This window comes from Mus caroli, unplaced genomic scaffold (assembly GCF_978045245.1).
Source record: "Mus caroli unplaced genomic scaffold, Mus_caroli_1 scaffold_4, whole genome shotgun sequence".
In the NCBI taxonomy this organism is placed as follows: Eukaryota; Metazoa; Chordata; class Mammalia; order Rodentia; family Muridae; genus Mus; species Mus caroli.
Genome location: NW_028227259.1, coordinates 94,362,372 through 94,383,711, shown reverse-complemented (window position 1 = coordinate 94,383,711; position 21,340 = coordinate 94,362,372). Strand labels below are relative to the sequence as shown.

General features: G+C 42.6%; 1 protein-coding gene across 7 annotated transcripts in view; it reads left to right on the top strand.

The window, feature by feature from the left end:
• The window catches only part of Rassf6 (Ras association domain family member 6), a 40,658-nt gene that overhangs the window by 1,561 nt on the left and 17,757 nt on the right, over nucleotides 1-21,340 (top strand). For 6 of the 7 annotated variants that reach the window (XM_029477926.2, XM_085836848.1, XM_029477923.2 and 3 more), the window contains exon 2: nucleotides 7,521-7,619. In XM_029477926.2, coding sequence (XP_029333786.1) covers nucleotides 7,555-7,619 — 65 coding nt within the window. In that variant the 5' untranslated portion in view covers nucleotides 7,521-7,554. Of the gene's footprint in view, nucleotides 1-7,520; nucleotides 7,620-19,524; nucleotides 19,682-21,340 lie in introns of all 7 variants that reach the window. The other variant, XM_085836847.1, reaches the window with a different exon arrangement.

Here is a 21,340-nt window from a genome sequence, read left to right as displayed (position 1 = left end):
TTATTATACGGTGTTGTGTAAAGGACACTTTTGTGACTCTTGCTATGAGTTTTATGAATGTTGCTAAATGGTTTACAATGCAAATCATCATTGTCTTAAATGTTCATTTTTCCACTATAGAATTTGAATTTCCTAATGCACATCTAATGAGATACTGACTGAAGAATTTTGGGTAGATTTCTAATGCCAAGCCAACTGACATTTGTTGTGCCATTGGCTTGTAGGATCTAGCAATGCCAGTGCAGTTTGGCTTATAAAATAATCTCATTTATTTAGACTAACTCAGAGTAATAACTAAATATTTTTCGTCTATTATACTGAATATAAACTGTTGAATACAATTTAAAGTATTTGATTTTATATTCCCTAATAATATATCAATATAAAAAACAGTACCCCAAGTAAGATAAATCTGTTTGACTATATTTAATATTTTAATATTGAGATGAATCTCCTTAACCTCATAAAAAACTATCTTCCTAGTTAGCTTATATGCTATACGTATATGTTTATCTGTTGTTACTAAAATATATAACTCTTTATTGCAAATTATAGAATGGCCTAATCAACAACACAGAAAAATAAGGAGGGTTGTATGAAATAATGAACTTTTCTAATTATATTTAAAATAGTGCAGATAACATAGCATTAAATGTTGTACACTTAATGTTGACTCCTATTTTAGTTTCCTGAAATGAATAGCTTATAATTATAATTAAATTAGATGTTTTATGCTAAATCTCCAGTTACTTGTATAAATTCAGGGATTCTGGGGCTTCAGAAACACGGATTTAGGCTTCATGTGAAAATTTTAATTTTTAAAAAAATATTCAAGTCATCCATTCATCTGTTGAAGGACATCCATCAGCCGCTTGGCTTCCTTTTCCTGGCTAGAGTGAACACAGCTGAGCAAGTGTCTCTGGGATGGATGTGGAGTCCTTGGGCATAGGGCAGGGACTAGTGGAGCTGGGTCAGGTAGTAATCTGACTTTCAGCTTTTTGAGAGTTCTCCATGCCGGATTCCACAGTGGTGACATCGGTTTGCATCCTATCCAACAGTGAATGTGGGGGATCCCTGTCTCCCACATCTTTACCAGCATCTGTTGTCGGTTGTTTTCTTGATCTTGGCCATTTTGACTGGAATACAACACCACCTCTAAAAAACTTTAATTTGCATCTCTCTAATTGCTACGAATGTTGAACCCTTTTGAAGATGTACTTTAGCCATTTGCATTTCTTCTTTTGAGAGCTCTCGCTGAGGACTTGTGTGGTTAGTTTTCCTCAACTTAACACAAACCTAGACGTGTCTTGGAAGAGGAATTGTGGAATATCAATTGAGGAATTGCCTTTATCAGATGGGCCTGTAGACAAGAGTGGGGGCATTTTTTTGATTAATGATTGATGTGGAAAGGCCCATGCCACTGTGGATTTATATATATATATATATATATATATATATATATATATATATATATATATAATTTATACATATATACATATATGTGCATGTGTAATATATTAAATATCTATATTATAAATTGTATGTAATTACTTAATAAAGGATATATAATTATTTAATACACATATACGTATACATATATAATAATATACACTTATAATTATTTATATGCATACATACATATATACATACATACATACATCAGGCTGAGCAAACCATAGGAGGCAAGCAAGTAGGCACCATTTCTTCTTGGTCTCAGCTTCATTTCCTGTCTACAGGGTCCTGCCATGAGTTCCTACCCTGACTTCCATTCATGGTGAATTAGAAACTTTAAGTGTAAAGCCTTTCCTGTCCACATGGTTTTTAGTAATGGTCTTCATCATAGCAATAGAGAGAAAACTAGGACAAATCTGTGTCCTGCTTTTAGCTGGCTCGTTTGTTTTCTTGACTCCGTGGGTTTTTAAATAGTTCTCTATGTTCTGGGTATTAACCCTCTAGCAAATGAGTAGCTGGCAAATGCACGTGACCCTGAATGGCTTCAGAGGTCGGATTTATAGTTACGGCTCTGTCCATGTGCATGGATAATGATAATTTAAGAAGGACAGATTGTGATTTTAGAGGGGGTAGCATGAGAATAGTTAGTCAGAGGAGAGAGTAGGTAGAAATGATATAAATGCAATCCGTACTCATGTATAAAAAAAAGAAGAATGTGTTTTAGCAAAATAAAAATGAAATATTCAAGTATTAACAACATGTGAAAAGCACTTCTCAGTACTCTCTCAGGCATTAGAAATCTATGGTAGAGAGCTATTCTTTTTGCAAAACTAAACCCGTGTCTGTCAAAATAGTGCTCCCCCAACCTCTGGTACCCTGATTCCAGCTGATGGTCTTAGGGATGACTCCTCATGAGAGGCCAGGACTGTGTGGAAGGCAATGTTCACTGTTACTCAGGGCCCAGTCAGTTGGAGACTTGAAAGAAAACGTGTTGGTGATTTTACAGCCAGTAAGTGAATAGGAAAAGTAAGCCATGCCCCTCAGGACATCAGCTTTTAGAATTTCCTTTTGGAACCTCAGAGGCAGCAGAGAATCCTTGAACCTGGCCACCACAGCTGCAGTTGCTGACTGAGGGGAAGAAGATGCCTGCAGTCCCCAGTTGATGATCAGCTTGCCTATTCTTCTAATCCTGTTCTCCTCATGTCCCCAAGGCACTCTGAGGGGAATACAGTGCACTGCACGAATGCCATGGAGCCATGCAGTAGATTTTAGGGACATTCATATGAACGAAGAGCACCGGCCTACTCAAATGGACCCATACCATCTTTAGTACTGCCTTAAATTCACAAATTAAGATTTAAAAAAAGTTTAAAACCAGGTCTGGTTACACATACCTGTAGTCATAGCACTTTGGAGGTGGAGGAAGGAAGCTCAGGAATTCAAGGCCGCTCTTGAATTCTGAGACAACTGACAATCACCTCTACAACCAAGCCACTGTAGAAGAGAAAATTATAGAGCCAAGCATTTCCTGGAAACCATATTTCTATAAGCCCTCTTCCGTCTTTCAGAAACCGGATGGTGCATGGAGTTACAGACAGTTTAGAGCTACGTCTCGTTTCCCCTAAGAGGGAACTGCTTGCAGCTATGCTCTTCCGTCCTCCAAGTTTTGGAGAAAACATCTTTATTTTAGAGCAAAGTACATATTTGTACACTCCCAATGCTTCTTCAAACTACAACAACTTTCTCTTTTAAAAAAAATAATGCCATTTGTATAGACCTTAATATAATCTCACCTCACAATTAAAATGCATAGCTCTACTTCCCATGTGATACTTCTGGGATTATTTTTGTTTCTTAATTACTTTCATTGTAGGCAAAAGTACACGGTAAGATAAGTTTCTTACATATGTTTTGAAAGCGTATGTATGAAATCAAGAGGAAAATCATCCTCTTCGAGAGCTTAATTTTTGTTATTAACACTTTAATGTTCCCCTATAGGTTGAGTATACTTAATATTTTATGAATTTTTATATGTATGCCTCATAGACTGACTCTAAATGATGAAAATGTCATAACAATCCTGCTGAGAAGAATCTGGTAGTTGACTTGAGGAAAATAAGGTCTGGGAAAATGAGAAAAGAGAGCAGTTAAGTGATTAGCAAGCTGTGGGTGATCTATTATAAAAGCTCAGAAGCCAGCGAAATCCTGGGGGTGCAGCAATATTGTTTTGTTTTAGTTTTCTGTTTAGCTCTTTTTCAAAGAACCTGACCCACCGGCTAAAAATTCAGCCATAGGCTACATTTCTATACCCAGCATGGCAGCAACCTCAGAGAAGACACTCAAGAAACAGTTCATTGGATATTCGGATGAGTGGACCGAAATATCCACTGTTAAATAAGTAACCACTGAAGGCGTCCATGGTCGGGCTCGGGACGGCATCTTAACTCGTCTATTTGCATTCATTGGGACTTGGTTTCCCTTCCTCCTCCCTGCACCTCTGGCCTCCTTCTGGTGACTGGCAAATCCAGGCATGCCTATCTGTAAGCAGGAACAAAGAGCTGGAGGAAGTGAACCCCAAATCCCTCTTCATTATTTTCTCAATTCCCAGGGCAGTCCACACACTGGTGCTGTCTGTCACCATCTCTGAAGGCTCCAGATCTGTCTGTCAGCTAAAAATGATCCTACTTCCCTGGGCATCTCCCATCCCGGCTCCCCTTCATTAAACCTGCCTGTTGTCCCCAGGGCTCTCTAAGGCTTGATTACCTTGTCAAATTTTCTCTCTTTTGAAATCCATCCTATAGGGCAAAATGGAAAGGTAAATAACCAAGCTTATTAAACCAGTGCTCTTATTTTGCATGTGATCTAAGTCAGTCAATTCTCGCCCCTGGGCCTGGTAGTGACAATGACTCACTGTCCAAGCAAAGCGAGTGTTTGTAACAACCGTCCTCCTTCTCAGGCCATAGCCCATTGTGTTCCACCAAAGAACTGGATGCCCGAAGTAGGACCTCAGAAAGTTCTAGACTTACAGTTCTTCTCCCTTGTTTTCCTTCATCCTCTTTAGCTGTGCTTCTTCTTCCTGGGTTTTTGTAATAACTGATTCAAAGCTTTAACCTCTCAAGTCTTACTAATTTAGAAGATTTTCATTAGAATGCCCTAAGGCTTCGTTTGCTGAGTCATGGTGACCAGGACTAAGAGCGAGAAGGAAAACAATCTGAATTTACAGATCCATGCTTCCCTCTGAGTAAACTAAGTGACTGAGATATTACCATTCTCTTCCTTTTTAGTTATTGGGACTCTGAACATTTTATTAGGCAGGTTGGGGATCATGCATGTTCAATATTATTTTTGTTCAATTATCATACCCTACCTACATACACAGTTTTAAAAAATTCTTGTCCACAATTTCTCTTCTTAGCCTTCTTTACCAAGGCTCTATCTTCCAGAGTCTATCTGCTGTGCTTTACTTTAGCACAGATCACAGTCTGACGGTCTACTTGAACAATGGTTGTTTGGCCTCCATAATGGTATTTCGGACTTTCTATGAATACAGAGAGATGGGACTGACAGAAAGCTGATGCAATGAATCTTTGGCCCATCACTTCTTTTCACTGCACCGTCACATGGCACTTCCACTGACAGCCTTTACTTCTAAATGTCCTCAGTGCATGATGAGAATTTGCCCTCTGGCTCGTAAATGATGGCTTCTGGGTCATCCTAACAGTGGGAAAGAAAGCTCTCCAGGTCTTGAATTCAGTTTATATTAAAAGTACAGTCAGAGAAAACTTAACGTGCACTTATGATAAAAGGAAGCCTAATTGGACAGATGGGGAAGAATTGTGGAGCAGGAAGTAGTAGAGTTGAGAGGAAACTGATGCTTCTATTACATCCAGGTGGCTCGAAAGGCTGTTAGACGGCTTAGTAGAAACTTGGTGGTAGCATGAGTCTAGAACTCATGTCCTAGCAGGAACTTAGTGGCTTGGTCCACAGAATCATTTGCTTGGAATTATAGCTAGAGAAGTTAAGCTAGAGTTGACTGTTGAAGCTGCTGGTATTTAAACAGTACATAAGGAAGTCAGCAGAACAGACTAAGATGCTGAGAGCCCCAAGGTGACAGGAAAACAGAGCAAAGTCGCCATGGCTATTTTCATCTCAGAAGCCTAAGAAGAAAGTATATGGGGGGAAGAGAAAAATCAGTCTCATCTAATGCTTCTTTGAGTCAGACAAAATGGAGAATTTAACAAAGTACAGATGATTCAAGTGTGGAAGGAGAGGCACTGGATGGGGTAAACTAAACAAATAGATGATAAATAACACCTAAGTAGATCCAGGAGAAAGAATGTAGTGTTTGGGCCACATCACCATCACTGGAGGACCTTGGTATGAGATACCTCCAGTGTTTTGTTGTAGGTTCTAAGAATGAAAAAATATAAAATAATACTCAAGGTTTAGAAGCTAGCACAAAGGTCTGTGTGGCCAGACATTCAGATCCATCAAATCCTGTGGATGTGTGATTGCAATTTGTTAGGCTCGAGGACAAATTGTGTCTTCATTGGAAGGCAAAGTAGCATGGAAATGATTGTAGCTAGAATTTGTCCCTTCTGGTGTGAGTCCTCCATGACACAGGCTTTGGCTGATGGTGTGCCATGGAAGAGTATTCATAAGTAGAACACCAACCGTGATTTGAACAAGGCAAGCATAAAGAGACATAAGACGTAAGTCAGTATGTCAATTTTGGAAGCAGAAAGCCAGAATCAGAGCAGTACAGACAAAAAAGAAGTAGGGAGATGTAAAAAGAGGTCCCCATATGGCTGAGAGACATCTGGACCTACAGTGAAGATTGCTTTGTGGTCAAGCTGAATAGATGAGGGGAGATTTGATGGTATGAAATTTCATTGCATAAGACCTGTCACTGAAGAAGTGCTTCAGGGCTGAGTTTGTAAAGATAGGTTTGAGAACAAGTAAAGAAAACGTAAATACCAAGTTAAGAGACTTAGGCTATGTGTACTAAGCAGTAAATCCTGGAAGGTTGGCACTAAGAGAATAATGTAATGGTCAGAACTGTAGAAGAGTCTTTTTTTTTTTTTAAGACCACAGTAAACTACTCAGCTTAGATTGTGATGCAAGATGCCTGTGTATATAGCAAGGATTTTATAAGACTAGAGAAATAACCATTTAACTATTAGTCTCCTTTCCTTCCTTTCCCTTCCCCTTCCCCTTCTCCCTCTTCTTCTCCTTCTCCCTCTTCTTCTTCTCCTTCTTCCCCTCCTCCTCCTCCTTCTTTTTTCTTCTTCTTCTTCTCCTCCTTCTTCTTTCTTCTCCTCCTTTCTTCTTCTATGTCTTCTCTTCTTCCTCCTCTTTCTCCTTCTTCTCCCTCTCTTTCTCCTCCTTCCTTCCTTCTCCTCCTCCTAATCTCCTTGTTCTTCTTCCTCCTCCTCCTCCTCTTTCTCTTCCTCTTCCTCTTCCTCTTCTCCTCTTTTCTTCCTTTCCCTCCTTGTATCCCAGGGAACTAGGATATGTAATGTCTTCCATTCTTCTTACCCTACCCAAACAGTCTGCTATGAAAGTAAAAAATATCCCATATAGGTTCCATTTGTTAAGAAAATTAAAATTTTCTTTCCAGCCCAGCTTTTGATTCTGAATATAGTGCCTATGATTCTTCAGGCTCAAAGCAATGATAGCTGCATATGTATCTATGCAAAACAGACTAAGCAGAAAATATACTTAATACTTGCGGCTCACACCCTAGTGCCATATATTTGATCTCATAACAGAGATGATTGATGATATCTGATCTCGGGTTCCAGTGCCTGCAGGAGAGTTGGAGCCTATTGTGTCATATGAAGACAGTTCTCTAGCCAGAACTTGACTTCAGAGCCTGGAATCTTGTCCATTTCCAGGGTCCAGCCACTTCTGGTTAGGTTGCTGCAGTGTAACAACTGTAATTCCTCATACAGATTTAAAGCCTTCTCATATACATTAAAGACATAAGCAAATACTCAATTTAAGTAAGAAACTAACCTAAGGATGTCTCCCAGCAGCAAAGCAGTAATATTGCTTTAATGTTTCAGGGCACCCTCAGATCATCTTGGGAAGGGAAAAAGGATGACAGCAATGGATCACCAGTTCCCTTCTTGGATCGTTGTCGATGAGAGCACATCCATAAGCAGGTAACCATACACCATATGCCTGTGTGATATGTTAGTCTGCTCTAGCCACTGGTAGGATATGACATTCAGAGCTTCTATGACCTATGACCAACAAGATCAGTGCTGTGAATCACTAGGTAAGATATTAGCTAAGACTGCTAAGCCATACCCCGTCATAGAATGGCTACTCAGACTTCATAGACATTTACCTGATTTCACTTAAAATTATATGTCAGTTTTAATAATTCACTCATGAAGACTGAGTTAAGGAGATAAAGTTGCTCATATGTGGTATCACTTCACTCAGAGTTTATTATGAGGCCATTAATTGCATGTTTAGTCCTTAGCTCTCTCGAGTTTTCTCTGTCTCTCTCTGTCTCTCTCTCTGTCTCTCTCTCTCTCTCTCTCTCTCTCTCTCTCTCTCTCTCTCTCTCTGTGTGTGTGTGTGTGTGTCTTTCCATTTCTTGCACATTCCATTTTCCTCCTGTCGTGAGATTGCATAAGATATGGGCAACATCCTTACCTAATTTCCTATAAACAGTATATAGTGTATTTTATTGCTTTGGGAACAGAAGTTTAAAAACTAAAAGGATGAGAGTTGAACCTGGCTGAGCCAGGGCAGATGCTGAGAAAGAGAAAGTGGTAACACAGACTCAAATGGTACCCAAATGTGCCCAAGTCACAGTGGGTGGGGGGGCTGAGGTGAGGGTTGACTGCCACTGAGGAATGCCAAGGTTGTAATGCCACTGAGGTTGAATGCCACTGAGGAATGCCAAGGTTGTAAAACAGAGTAGCAAAGCGAATGGGACACAGATGTGGTCAAAAGCCACCACGAGAGGATAAAGACGAAATGTAAGAGTGGAAAGGAACGTAAAGGGAGATGTTTCCTTCGTTCAGTACTCAGATGCTTGCTGGCTGCTTGCTGTAGAAGGACTGGACTGAGCACTGAGCATCCACAATAAATCAAGCAAAACCTTTACTTTCAAAGTGCAGAGGGTACTGTCAGTGTGAAGATAGATGCTTAGATAAAGGCAACACAAAATAAAGCAGCAACAGTGAATGAAGAATCTGGAGGCAGACAGACAGGGAGGATCTAATCCAAGGAGGTACTCAAGGAAGGCCGGAGTAAAGACACAGGAGTGGAAGGAAAAGCTTCAGGTAACGGTCATGGGCATCCCTCCCTCTGAAACAGATGTATGCTCACAGTACTCATTTACCTGGCCAGCATAGATGAATTAAAGTCGAAAGGGAGTAAGCAAAGCTGAGGGCAGAGACACAGAGTGTCCAGGACAAGAACGCACAGAGTTTTGGAGGCCGGGGTGAAACTTAGCCTTTTTTACCAAAGAAGATGAGAAGCTTGTCACTGATTTGGAATATGCCAATGAGGAACTGGAGAAACGGCTCCGGGGTTAAGAGCACCGACTGTTCTTCCAGACCCGGGTTCAGTTCCCAGCAACCAGATGGTGGCAGATTTGTAAATTAACTATTTCTATCCCCACCTAGCTTCCAAATGAGTGAGACTCTGGCTATGATTTATTTATTTAGCTTTGCACGATTACTGGTTGATTGCCCCTGATCTAATTCTCTAATGCTAGACTGGCTACTTCCCCAGCTGTGTCCCCCAAATACTTGCTGTGTGTGTTTCTCCCGGGCTATTCCTGTTCCAGCAGGCTGTCCTCAGGCTGTGCTCCACCAGCACAGTCTCTCACTCAGGCATGTGCTCCTGATCCACCATATCGAATGGAGACCTCCTGCTCTCTTTGTCTTCCTACTCCTTCAAGCCCCTTCTCCATTCACTCTTCAATTCCGCATGGCCCCTGCCTGCGACTGAAATTCCACCTGTTTCTGTTCTTTCCAGTAATTGGCTGTAGCCACTTTTATTTAACCAGTAGTTTTAAATGGGGGAGCAAGGTCTACACAACAAGGACTGGTGGACATGGGAATCCACTTGTCTCAGGGCAACCAGATCTTGGGGTGCAGAATTCAGCATTCATAAAGCAGCGCCAGACCCCTCCATCCCCGCAACACAGATTCTATTTTACAAAGCTGAGGCCACACTGTATCTTTTTTACAGGCCCATCATTAGATTTTAAATATTCTCCTGTACCACTGGAGGAAATCCTCCTAAAATGTTTGGAATGATATGGCAGCATTCAGTGACAGAAACACCATCCTGATTTCTGTCTTCACGATGGCTGTAGTTCTGTTTTGACACATCAAGCTGGTTGGCAGAAATAGCTCTAAATCAATATTTGCAAATAATGTAAGGTTACTTCTACAAATGCCATCAGCTGAAGGTCTCACAGCCTCTCTTATTTTTAACAGGAGTGTTTGGCTCTAGTGGTTACAATGTAAATCACTTGAGGTGGGGGCTCCTGATTTTTTTGCATATGTTTTATGACAGTTGCCAGGTGGGTGAACCTGGTGTAGGAAGTGATTATTAAATGTGACATAGATGCACATCCTTAACACTTATGGGTAGTATTAAGAAAATATAAGTATACATGATCTTTGCTTTCACAAATATTACTTAGAGAAAAATAACAAAGGGGAGCAAAATCAGTTATAAAATTACTGGCAATGGATAACACCTTAAATTGACCTAAATTATTAAAACAGTAATGCATAATTAGCTCCACAGTACTGCCACAGCCCTGCATCAGACTGTATTTAGATTCCTATTTTCTTTCTTTTTGTGGGGGAGGGGAAGGAACGGTTTATTTTGGCTTGCCAGTACATCTGTTTTCTTACACATTAGCCTTAACGCCTAATATCTAAACTTAGCATTTCCCCCTCTCCGAAAAATATTTTGACAAGGGTTTTCAAATACCCAGCTGTAATATAGAGAAAAATGAATGCATTGCGAAACCTATGCATAGCTATCCCCACAGTGTTACCTATTGGCAATTAAATATGTCACGTGAAAACACACATGGTGGGGGGGGGGTGTTCCCAAAGATGCTACGATTGAAGTGAGCTTTATTTTTTTTAATCTTTGAATCGGTCAATTGCAGAACTTAGAGTTTTAGCTTCCATAGCATGGATGTCCTTTAGGCCATGGGCTCTATGTGTGCTCACTGGAGCCCCGTATGACTGAGCATCATCAGGAAGCAGCACCATTCCACAGACGCTGTGCATCAAGACATCAAGTGCATCTGTGCATCAAGACAGACCTTTTCAGTATGCAGTCTGCAGAGCACTTGATGCTGACTCGGAATTCACCAACAGTGTAGATGCTGGGCTCTGTCCCAGCCCTGGTCAGGTGACTCTCCCGCATGCTGTACTCAGTGAGCTGAGCAGAGGAGGCAGAGATGGAAGTCTGGGTGTTTCTAACTTCCTGTCACAAAATTCCCGAAACTGTAAGAAATCTCTGCAAAACTGTCATTGAAAATTATACCAACGCTGCTAGCTAATTATGGTATCTGGTATACACACAACCGGCAAACAGCCCCCACTTGTTTACTCTCTCAAAGACTTTTCAGCTCCCCATCTGCATTTGGCATCATAGTAAGCAAAACCAGAATTGTCAACATATTAAGGGTTTTTTGTTTGCCTGAGCTGAAATGCAGGAAAGTGTTAGACGTTGATATTAAAATAGATTTTAAAATATGAAAAAGTAGTAGCAACCTAATTGAAAAATTTGGTTTTAGCACATTCGATGAGAATTAACATATGATCTATAAAACAAGAGGCCCTGTGGGTCATGGCACCACAGCCAGTAAAGCGCTTGTATCTTAGGACTGGGTGACAGTTTGTTTCCAGACCTCCTGACTTAAGGGTGTTGGCACCAGTTCCTTTCATACTCCAGTGACTACGGTTCCAGTTGACGCTTCATTGCCTGGAGTCACCACTGTGCTGGGTGCCCATGCAAATATTCCAAATTAAATATGGTTCCATTTGGTTGCTTTCAAAGAGCCTTCATTCTACCTTTTTAAAATTAGGACACTTGAGAAGTGAGTAAATACCAGCCCTGTATTTAAGACAAACAAAAACAAAAAGTCCACTCCAGTTTCAAATGCCGGTCAGATTTCAGAACCTGTTAGGTTTTTCTGTGCTTCTTAGAAACTGGTATCAACCCCTCACAGGCCAAGACTCACATGCGTATTCTTGTCCTTAGTAATAAGCTTAATTAGCATGACGTCATAAGTCTGCATAGAAAGTACATAATTCCTCATAGGTTCTTGTTCCAGGCATGCTAGCTAACACCCTTTGCTGAGACAAAAGAACCAGCCACCTACATTACAGTTCTAAGCACAAATTATACACAAAACGACCATGTTTCTGAGGCTGCCTCCTACCTGTTTCAGAGAGCCAGAAGGCATTGTTAAGATGGGAGCCCAGAGTCTCCTGCTCAAAGGAGAGAGCACAGGTCCAGCCAGCCCTGAAAACATATCTATAAATAGACAGTATTACTCTCAGGAAGACAGCTTCTAGGTTTAGTGAGGATGTGGTACACCTCTCTAAGGTTTTTGGGTTTTGGTTTGTTTTCTTGTTTTTTAAATAAAGAATTAAGAGTTTAAAATGAGCTAGAGACAAAGGGGTTTGAAATGTGTTTAGGACCTCCCTGCCCCACCCTCACCCCCCTTGCTTTAAAGCATGGACATTTTTCCATGTAGAGGCCACTTTTAAATTTTCACAGTATTATTACTGATGGTCTGGTGAAAATAAGAGATTATTTTTTTGTTTTGTTTTTTTTTTGTTTTTTTTTTTATTTTGGTTTTTTCGAGACAGGGTTTCTCTGTGTAGTCCTGGCTGCCCTGGAACTCGCTCTGTAGACCAGGCTGGCCTCGAACTCAGAAATCCGCCTGCCTCTGCCTCCCAAGTGCTGGGATTAAAGGCATGCACCACCACGCCCAGCGATTATTTTTAAAAACTGAATGATGCACATGGCACTACATCATAGAAAGTTCAGCAGTGTCACCAGATATGCAGAAAGATGGTGCTTGTTAAAAAAATTTTATAGCCAATATTTCCCAAAGAGCATATGGATTTTCAGTAGTCATTGGGTATATCAAAGGCAGTCCCCACTACCACCAGTAAAGTTTATCTGCTCTGTAGTCTCTCATTCTATCACTTCAGTGGATTCAAAAGAACAAGGTCTTTCCAAGATTTACAGAAACTTGCCCAGAGTCTGAAAGTCAAACTTCAACCCCACTTCACCCCCACCCCACACCCCCGTTTTTATGTCCTCTATAGAATTTACTTGAATTTCTAATGTCTTCATTGCACTGGTAAAAAGATACCCACCTTCCTACCCGCAACAGTAGACTGGGATTCAATTTTCCATATTTCAGTCCCTAAACAAATGAGGTCTGAGAGTGTGCCTTGAGCCAGAAGCTGTTGCCAGAATAAAAGCTAGGGTGTTGGAATAAAGCAGGACCCTTCTAGAAGGAGCTTGCTGGCTGATGCTGCAGCTCTCAACTTGCCCAGAAAGTTCCCTGGAGGCCAGGCCCTTCCTGGGTCTGCGTTCGGGACTGGGGTGGGGATCTGCGTGGCTAAGTTCCCAGATAGTTCGGCTGCTGTGCTCTTCGGGAAGTCCCGGTCTAAGGTGGCAAAACTAAGTGAGGTAAACACTCTGGAGGGACAGGATCCCACCTTCCTGACTTCAGGGAGAGGCTGTATGGACCAGAGAGAGAGCTAACCACAGGATGAAGAGGTATGTGGCACAGGAAGTCTCCAAATCCTGTGGCCAGTACAGCAAGCAACATGTTCCAGGCTAGCTGAGGTGCAGGACACACAAGAGAATATATTCTCTTTACATTAAAAATACTTACTTTATTTAAATGGATGTCCTGTCTACAGGTATGCAAACCTGGTGCCTACAGAGGCCAGGAAAAGGCCTCTCCTTCTCTGGGAATTAGATTCTCTGGGAATGGAGTTGTGAGCTTCCCTGTGGGTGCTGGGAATCCTACCCGTGACCTCTGGAAGAGCAGAAGTTGCTCTTAACCTCCGAGCCATCTCTCCAGATCCAAAACCATCTCTTAAAGGAACACTAAGAAAGAAAGCCAGAAGAGGAACCAGGCAAGATCATTCAGTGCCACGACAAGGATCGGAGGATTTTACTCAAAGAGCAAGAGAAAGACATTTAAGGACATTGAACAAAACCGATGATACCATTGGACATGTTCTAAGCTCAGAGGAGATCCTGTGAGCCATAGACAGGTGTTACTCAGTTGGTTAGTGTATTTATTTTAAAATGAGAAGAATCAGTAGTCAGTCATGAAGGCAAAGCAGGTTACAGTGGTTGCGAGCCTGTGTGCTGTAAAGCTCCCGCCTGGAGCGACTCCGCTTGCTCAGTGGCCCTGAGAATCATGGTCAACTTCCAGCAACAATCTCACAGGCCTGGTGTGGCTGGATGGCTTACAGGAAACTAGTGGACTACTTCTCTAAGTAGAATAGCCCAATCGATTCCCACTCCAGACGGAGCAGGGAGGGCCGTCGAAATGAGAAGCACTGTTGCCCTTCATTCTTAGCAGGCACAGAGCCCCTCACTGTTCACACGCAAACCACAATGTTTCACAGCAACACTTGCGCCTGTCCAAACAGCGACCAGTGATGTGTGGCACAGCCCTGTTTACTTTCCAAGCGACTTTTTTTTTTTCTTCAAAAATTTCCATTAAACTTTGTTTTAGAAGAGGTGGGAATTTTGAAAGGAGAGCGTCCAGCAGGGGTGAATGAGAAGCAGGCATTTGGAACCATTCGCCCCGCCCACTACCCGCCCAACTCAGCCAATCCCTTCACTTCTGTAGCACCCTCAGCCTTTCACCCTTGAAGCTGATAGATCCCTGGCTGAACCGACTACAACAGCCGCCTCCTGGGGCTTCCCTTCTGAGATCCATCCTCTTCGAGCTATCAGACGTTCCTCTCTTAACGTGTTTCCATTATCTTGGCTAAATCCTCCAAAGATTTCTTGCTGTGCACATTCCTCAGAAAACCTTCAGAGGCTGGCAGGGCCTCTAGAACCTACCTCATTTTGAGCGCGACCTTTCCTTCAGACGTGCCCGAGTAGCCCTACACTCAAATCACACATTTGTGTGTCTGCCTGGAATCTCTCCCTCGCTCTTCCTCTGGCTGAAGGGTCCAGTTACTGAGGTCTCGGCTTACTATCTCAGACCTCCTGAGCCCAGTCTCTCACAAGTCTTCTTCCTAAGCTTGGAGAATCGTGTTTTCTTCTCAGAGATCTTACCCTCTAACAGATCATGGTGTTCCTTTGTTCTTTTTTTTTTCCTTCCTTGCTCTCTGCTACAAAGTTATCCTTATCTGCAGAAGCCTCCACACTTTGTTCAAGGCTGTACCCTGCTTCTACTACACCTGACACACTTCAGTCCCTCACCAGACTCCCACTACATAGAACTGAGTATGTAACCAGCCCCAAAGACCTTGCTCGAGCTTCATTATGACTTCACGTGCGTTGTCCTCGGGTGCTGCATTCTCATCAAGGGGTGAAATGATGGTCCACTTGGTAAAACTCGATTTTGACGCACATACGAATTTAGAGTCATCAGAAGCAACCAGTGTAGTTCTAGTCAGAATGACTACACATCTGAACTGACACTCTCCCCAGAGAGAGCCTCCCCCCTCTTTTAACATGATAAATCACTTGGGTTCTCAGTGCTATAGATGTAAAAAACAAAAAGGGGGGGACCCCAAAGTGGGAATCCCCGAGCTGCACTGGCTTCAGTGAGGACCTGCTAGGCATGCAGATTCTTACCCATAAGCCTGAGGAGGAGGCAACAAAAGAGGTTCCTTAGTTCTAGGCTAACCTGGGCTACATAGTGTGACCCTATTAAAAAAAGAAGGCCAAAACGACTTAGCATTCGAAGCACCGGAAGAGGAAATGTTCCATCTTCCTATCCTGTCCACACCTTGTATGGCTTAGTAGCATCTCTCCAAGTAGCGAGAGCTCTCTCTCCTAGGGTGGAGTTTGCACAGTTGAAGCATCTGTCTGAGCCTTTCTCGTATTTACCACCTAGTTCTCCACCTCCCGGGCCCTGTGCAGGGGCAACTCTGCACCCTCTAGCATAGATTTTTCTAGAGAAGCCAGGAGTTCCACCTCTTTGAAAAGGACAGAAGCCTCGCCTCGGGGCATGTGCACCTGCGCAGGACTCTGATGCCAACATTTACTTCAGTTAAGAGGGCCCTCTGCCCCCCCAGCCTCCCAGCTTCCTGACTTTGGAACCCAATCCCTTCATTTGCAATGGAAATGGGCTAACCTACTTTGCTAGCTGAGGAAAGTCTGTGTGCCAGGAGGTAAGGCATTCTTTCTTCCATGTCCCAGCCAGAAAAAGAGGCCCAGGGCAAAGAGACCTGGCATCCAGAGCCCCTTCTGGGAGAGGCCCTGATGAAGTGTGTGATTTCCGTTCCAGGATTCAAGGAGGTAGTGAAGATAAGATGGGTTCTAAGCATTTTGCCAGTGCTTACAGACACCAGTTCCTTAAAATGACAGTCTTAGCTGCCTTACTGATCCGGATTTATTTTCTGGAATAAATCATATCTCCTGATTCTACCTTTCCAGAGGCAGGCAACCATGTATACTATGAATTGTGGATGTCAATTGTGGAAAATCACGAATATATTGTATACTTAATGCACAGTTTGTAAAGTGTGCAGCTCTACAACCCACAAAATAACACAAACTTAATACCCGCAGTAGCTGATTCTAATAGACTTATATGTTTAACTCTTAGGAGATTTTTAAGATTTATTTTATTTGTACATGTGCATTGTGTGTGTGTGTGTGTATGTGCACTCTTGCAAACAAGGACCAGAAGTTCGAGAGCCCCTGAAACCTCAGTTATAGGCAAGCTGTGAGCCCACCTGATATGAATGCTGGGACCTGAACTTCAGCCTCTGGTACAGCTCTTAACCTCTAAGCCATCTTTCCAATTTATAGTTCTTTTATAAAACAAAATACAAAATGTTTTAAATTAAGCATTTTGAACTGACCATATGAAATTGTTAAATAATCTCATTGCTAAAATGTAATATTATGAACACAGTCCACAAAGTAAAGAAAACTAAATGTGAAAAACAAAAAGGTAGTGGTGTTCATATTCGACCCTGGATGAAACAGTCCTGCTCTATAACATGGGAGGATCCACAAAGAATGTCACACAATGTCAACTTCAGGCTACAGTTCAGCGACTGACTTAACCACCAACATTTTCCAACAAGTCCCCCAGAGAGTGCCACAGACGTAGGGGACACAGCCATTTGTGGCCATGGACATTACTTGGTACATGGTAGTCTCAGAGGTTCACGTTGGGTTATAGCATGTGACAATATCTGTACTTTGTTCACGTTGAGTCCAATTTATAAGGATCAAGAATGGAAGAGGGTCCCTTGGTTTCCAGGGAAAGCATAGAAGAACCACTTTACGGGTGCTCTGAACAACTGGAAAAACAAGAGGGGTTGCTATGTTACAACTCAAGCTTGACATCCGTGCGTCTCTGGATATGAGGTGTAGCTCTCTTCTTCCCATGGTCCTGCCTCATGTCTGTGTTTGTTGCATTAGACAAAACCGCGTAAGTGCTTCTTCTAGACAGCTGAATTGTACCACAGGAAGAGGAATTCATTTCTTGCTAAGTTCACTCTCCGTGGCACACGTCATGTTGTGGGTAGCTCCCATCTGCTGAGCGGCTGCAGCTCCAGCAGCAAGGTACAAAGTGCATGTTAGCATCTACAGTTCAGCCGCAGACGCTATTAGTCACTGAAGCCAAACAGGACTTGAAGGACAGACACCTTGAGTGAAAGACACTCGGGGCCCCTCCTTCCTGTGCCAGTTCCTCCAGAGCTTGCTAGAGTTCTGGCTTGCTTTCCTCCAGAACCCATGCTAGAGAATTCTAGGCCCCCTCAGCACCTCCCGACATCCCTGCCTTGAAGTGCCAGTGTCGGGGTGCCAATTTCTATGGTGGAAGCTACTGGACCCATGAGTTCCTTCAGATAGAAGTTGAGTTTGTATAGAAGCTTGATATTTCTCAGTTTAGCAAAAGCATCTTCCCCTTGATGCAGAGTGTGAAGATGCCCTTAAAATCACATGGTATGTACTCTGAGGTAATATTTTATGTTCCAAAAGAAATCTCAGACTTTCCCAGAAAGTCAAGATTTGATGACTCATTCAGATGAGTTTAAATCTTATTTTTGTTTCTTTGCCATCTCTGTGGGCTTCTAGACATTCATTCCCAGGTTCATTAAAAGATAAAAATAAAAAATGTTAAAAAGACCAGATGTGTAACTGTTCTGTAAGCAACCATTTTAGAGCTTTATCAAAGTATTTGAATGGCCCTGGTCTGTGTTAGGTAAGGACCTATTTGAAAGCTGAGGCAGAAAGAGGCACAACTTCTTTTTATTTGTTAAGAATGGGTCCATTTAAGGGGGCTCTTAAAATTCTGCTAAAAAACCAAAAAAAAAAAACCTTGACAGCACTTTTTATGTGCTAGCCATTACTGCGCATACTGCAGTTATTTGAGACTCCCTCTAGATTCCAGGTCATCCATATATATGGGACATTCAACCATCTTCCCAGCCTTGATCCTGAGCCTCAATGTTATGATGGCCTCAGTCTCCCCTGCTGCCTCCACGTTGCCTAGGACCAAAATCTGCCTGCACCTCTGTACCTACTAGCTTTAGTGTTGGCCTGTCTTCCTCTCGCCTAGAACTTCACCAGCTTCCCATTGCCCAGAGGATGAATCTAAGTTTCTTAAAGCGCCCATTCTTATAAAAATCCCTGGGACATGCTCAGAGCTGCTCATATAGATGGCAGAAATGATAATATGCTTTGGTAATGTTCCCCTGACCTGATTGGCTCTTCTGGTTGAGTTATTGCCCACCCAGGTTCACCACAGGGAACATCTTGTGCTCACCTTCAACACATGACTTGGGTTTTTGGACTGTGCTCACATAGTGATTCTGCTAAGGTATAATTAAATGGCATTGGGTCAGGCGTTCTGTTACTATGCTTCATTTGCATTTGCAGACACAGAGGACTAACTCCTGACCCTCTTATAACCCTAGTTTCAACTAGTCAACCTGGTATATTAGTGTAATCACAAGCTAACATTTCTTCCCAATGTTATGTCCACCCATCCTTCACTGGGTCCATAAACTGAAATTGCCTTTCTGGTGAGATGCACAGGGTTAAAAAGGCCTTTGTAGAATGCATTCACCTCTGCTCAGGGACAGAGCATTTCCACTGCATGGTCCTGAGTGATGCTTCAAAGACTTGCACCACTCCACATATGGGGTTTTGCCAGAAGCTAAGGGGTGAGATTACATAAAGCTCTGTGTGCTTTCATAACGATGCTCTGAGCTCAGCATATCTGGACCCGCATCCCTAGTGAACCTGAACTTCTTTGTGCTGCTCTGGCACAAAAGCTTAAGAAGGACAAGCATGCATTTTAGTGGTAGTACAATTTCAAAGGAAGTATCTCACAGTAAGGACCCTAAAGGAACACGATCAGAGTAGCCAGTGAGATTTAGAACAGAAATCTTCTTTAACATAAAAAAAAACTGAAGTAAGCCATTTGGGAAGGGGAACCCTGGAGGCAGCCTTCACTGGAATTCTTTCTAGGGTCATTGCCCGGAATGTGTGGACCCCTGGGAATGTGCATGCTGGAAATGGCAAGTGAGGAAAAGTGAGTCTGAAAAGCACGTTGTTCTGATTCCAACGTGTAGAAACAGCGTGTATAGAGCCTGTTGTTCAGTATTCAGCCCGTGTTTGTTGAATAGCAGCTTCTAATAAGCAAGCATCCACTCTGATCAACAGGAAAGGTCAGCAAGTGAAACCCAACCTGACAGCTCTCGATGCCCGTATGAGAACGGCAAAGGTGTCTGAGGATCAAGGAGATAGAATGGTCTCCACAGAATAAGCCTCTTCTCCTTTATCTTCTTACTGTTGCTTTTTGTCTTTTGTTTGCTTGGTTTTTAGAAGAGGCTATTCTGATACATTTACTTAACCAGAGTTGACTGGTTGTCTACCATGCACCAAACACTCTACTACCGGGGACTGAAAATCTGAACAAAACTTCCAAACATGCCAGCCTCACGGTGCTTCGTTCTTGTGGGGAAGGCAGAACACACAACTAGTAAGTTTACAGCCAGACATGGTGGCTCATGCCTTTAATGCTGGCACGCTGGAGGCAGAAGCAGGTGGATTGATAGAAATTCAAGGCCAGCCTGGTCTACACAGTGAATTACAGGCCACCCAAGGCTGCAAATAGTAAGACTTGTCTTGGGCTGGAGAGATGGCTCAGAAGTTGAGAGCACTGGCTGCCCTTCCAGAGGTCCTGAGTTCCATTCCCAGCAACTACATGGTAGTCACAACCATCTGTAGTGTGATCTTGGCACCCTCTTCTGGTGTGCAGGCATATTTGCAGGCAGAACACTGTGCATGATAAATAAATAAATAAATAAATACATACATACATCTTTAAAAACTTGTCTCAAAAAAAAAGTACAGGAAAGAGAAATGGGAGGGGGAAGGAAGTCAGGAAGTCACATTTATGGATCATTAGAGGATACCTTAGGGACAAAGGTGAAGGAAGAAAGCAAAAGATGAAATATTGGAAGAGGCAAAGATTTGGAGTAGACAGTCAAGATAGACATTTTTATTAATGGGGAGGGGTAGTTTTATTTTACGTAGTTTTATGTGTATGTGCGTGGCATTTTGCTTGCATATATGTTTGCGTTCCATGTATATATAAGGCCCCAGAAGAAAGTATTGGATCCTCTGGATCTGGTGTTACAAACAGTTGTGAGCCAACAGGCAGATGTTGAGAGTAGAACCCAGGTCCTCTGGAAGAGTAGCCATTGCTCTCAACCACTGAGCCACCTCTCCAGCCCCGTAGCTGGCTTTTGATTAAGTAATTAAAGAAAATGGGTGAATGAGATAGCAATGTGATGGTGGAGGGGGGTTATTCTAGAGGAGCAATCAGCAAATCCAAAGGCCCGAGGACCTGCTGTGTCCAAGAGACATGAAGAAAGTTGAAAGTAGTGTCTAAAGGAAAGAATGATGGAACAAGGTCGATGAGGTGACAGACAAGTAGATCAAACCCCATCTCTCAAGTCACCATAGCAACAGGATGTTGAATTCTATTCTGAGAAGACATTGAAGAGTTTTGAGCAAAGGAGAAAGATGGCTGAGTTCACATTAAAATGGTACCTGTGCTCCCCACAGGATCCACCTCTGCCCCCCCCCACAGGGCCTACCTATCACCTGTGCCCTCCACAGGGTCTACCTGTCACCTGTGCCCCTCACAGGGTCCACCTGTCACCTGTGCCCCCACAGGGTCCACCTATCACCTGTGCCCCTGACATGGTCCACCTGTCACCTGTCCCTCCCACAGGGTTCACCTGTCACCTGTGCCTCCCACAGTGTCTACCTGTCACTTGACTGAGATTCCTCTGCAGCAGCAGACATTAGTTAAGCTGACCACTGTTTTAACATCAAAGAGAACCGTGATGTCATACGCATGGCAGGTGTTTAGTGTCTGGGTGGTTAACTGTTGTGAAACAGGTAGTTAAACTGTTATGAAACAGAACAAAGCAAAATGTAAACCACATTTGCTTCATAGCTGCCTCCTTTGACCAAGCTCTTCCACCAGTTCTGCCTTCAGTCACCCCCATGCATTTTAATTACTAATTAGCATATATAATGTGTTAATGTTCTAAGGATGCAAATGTGCTATATTAACTGTTCTAAGGCTGACGATTGATTGTGACTTGTAAATATTCTTTTTTTTTAA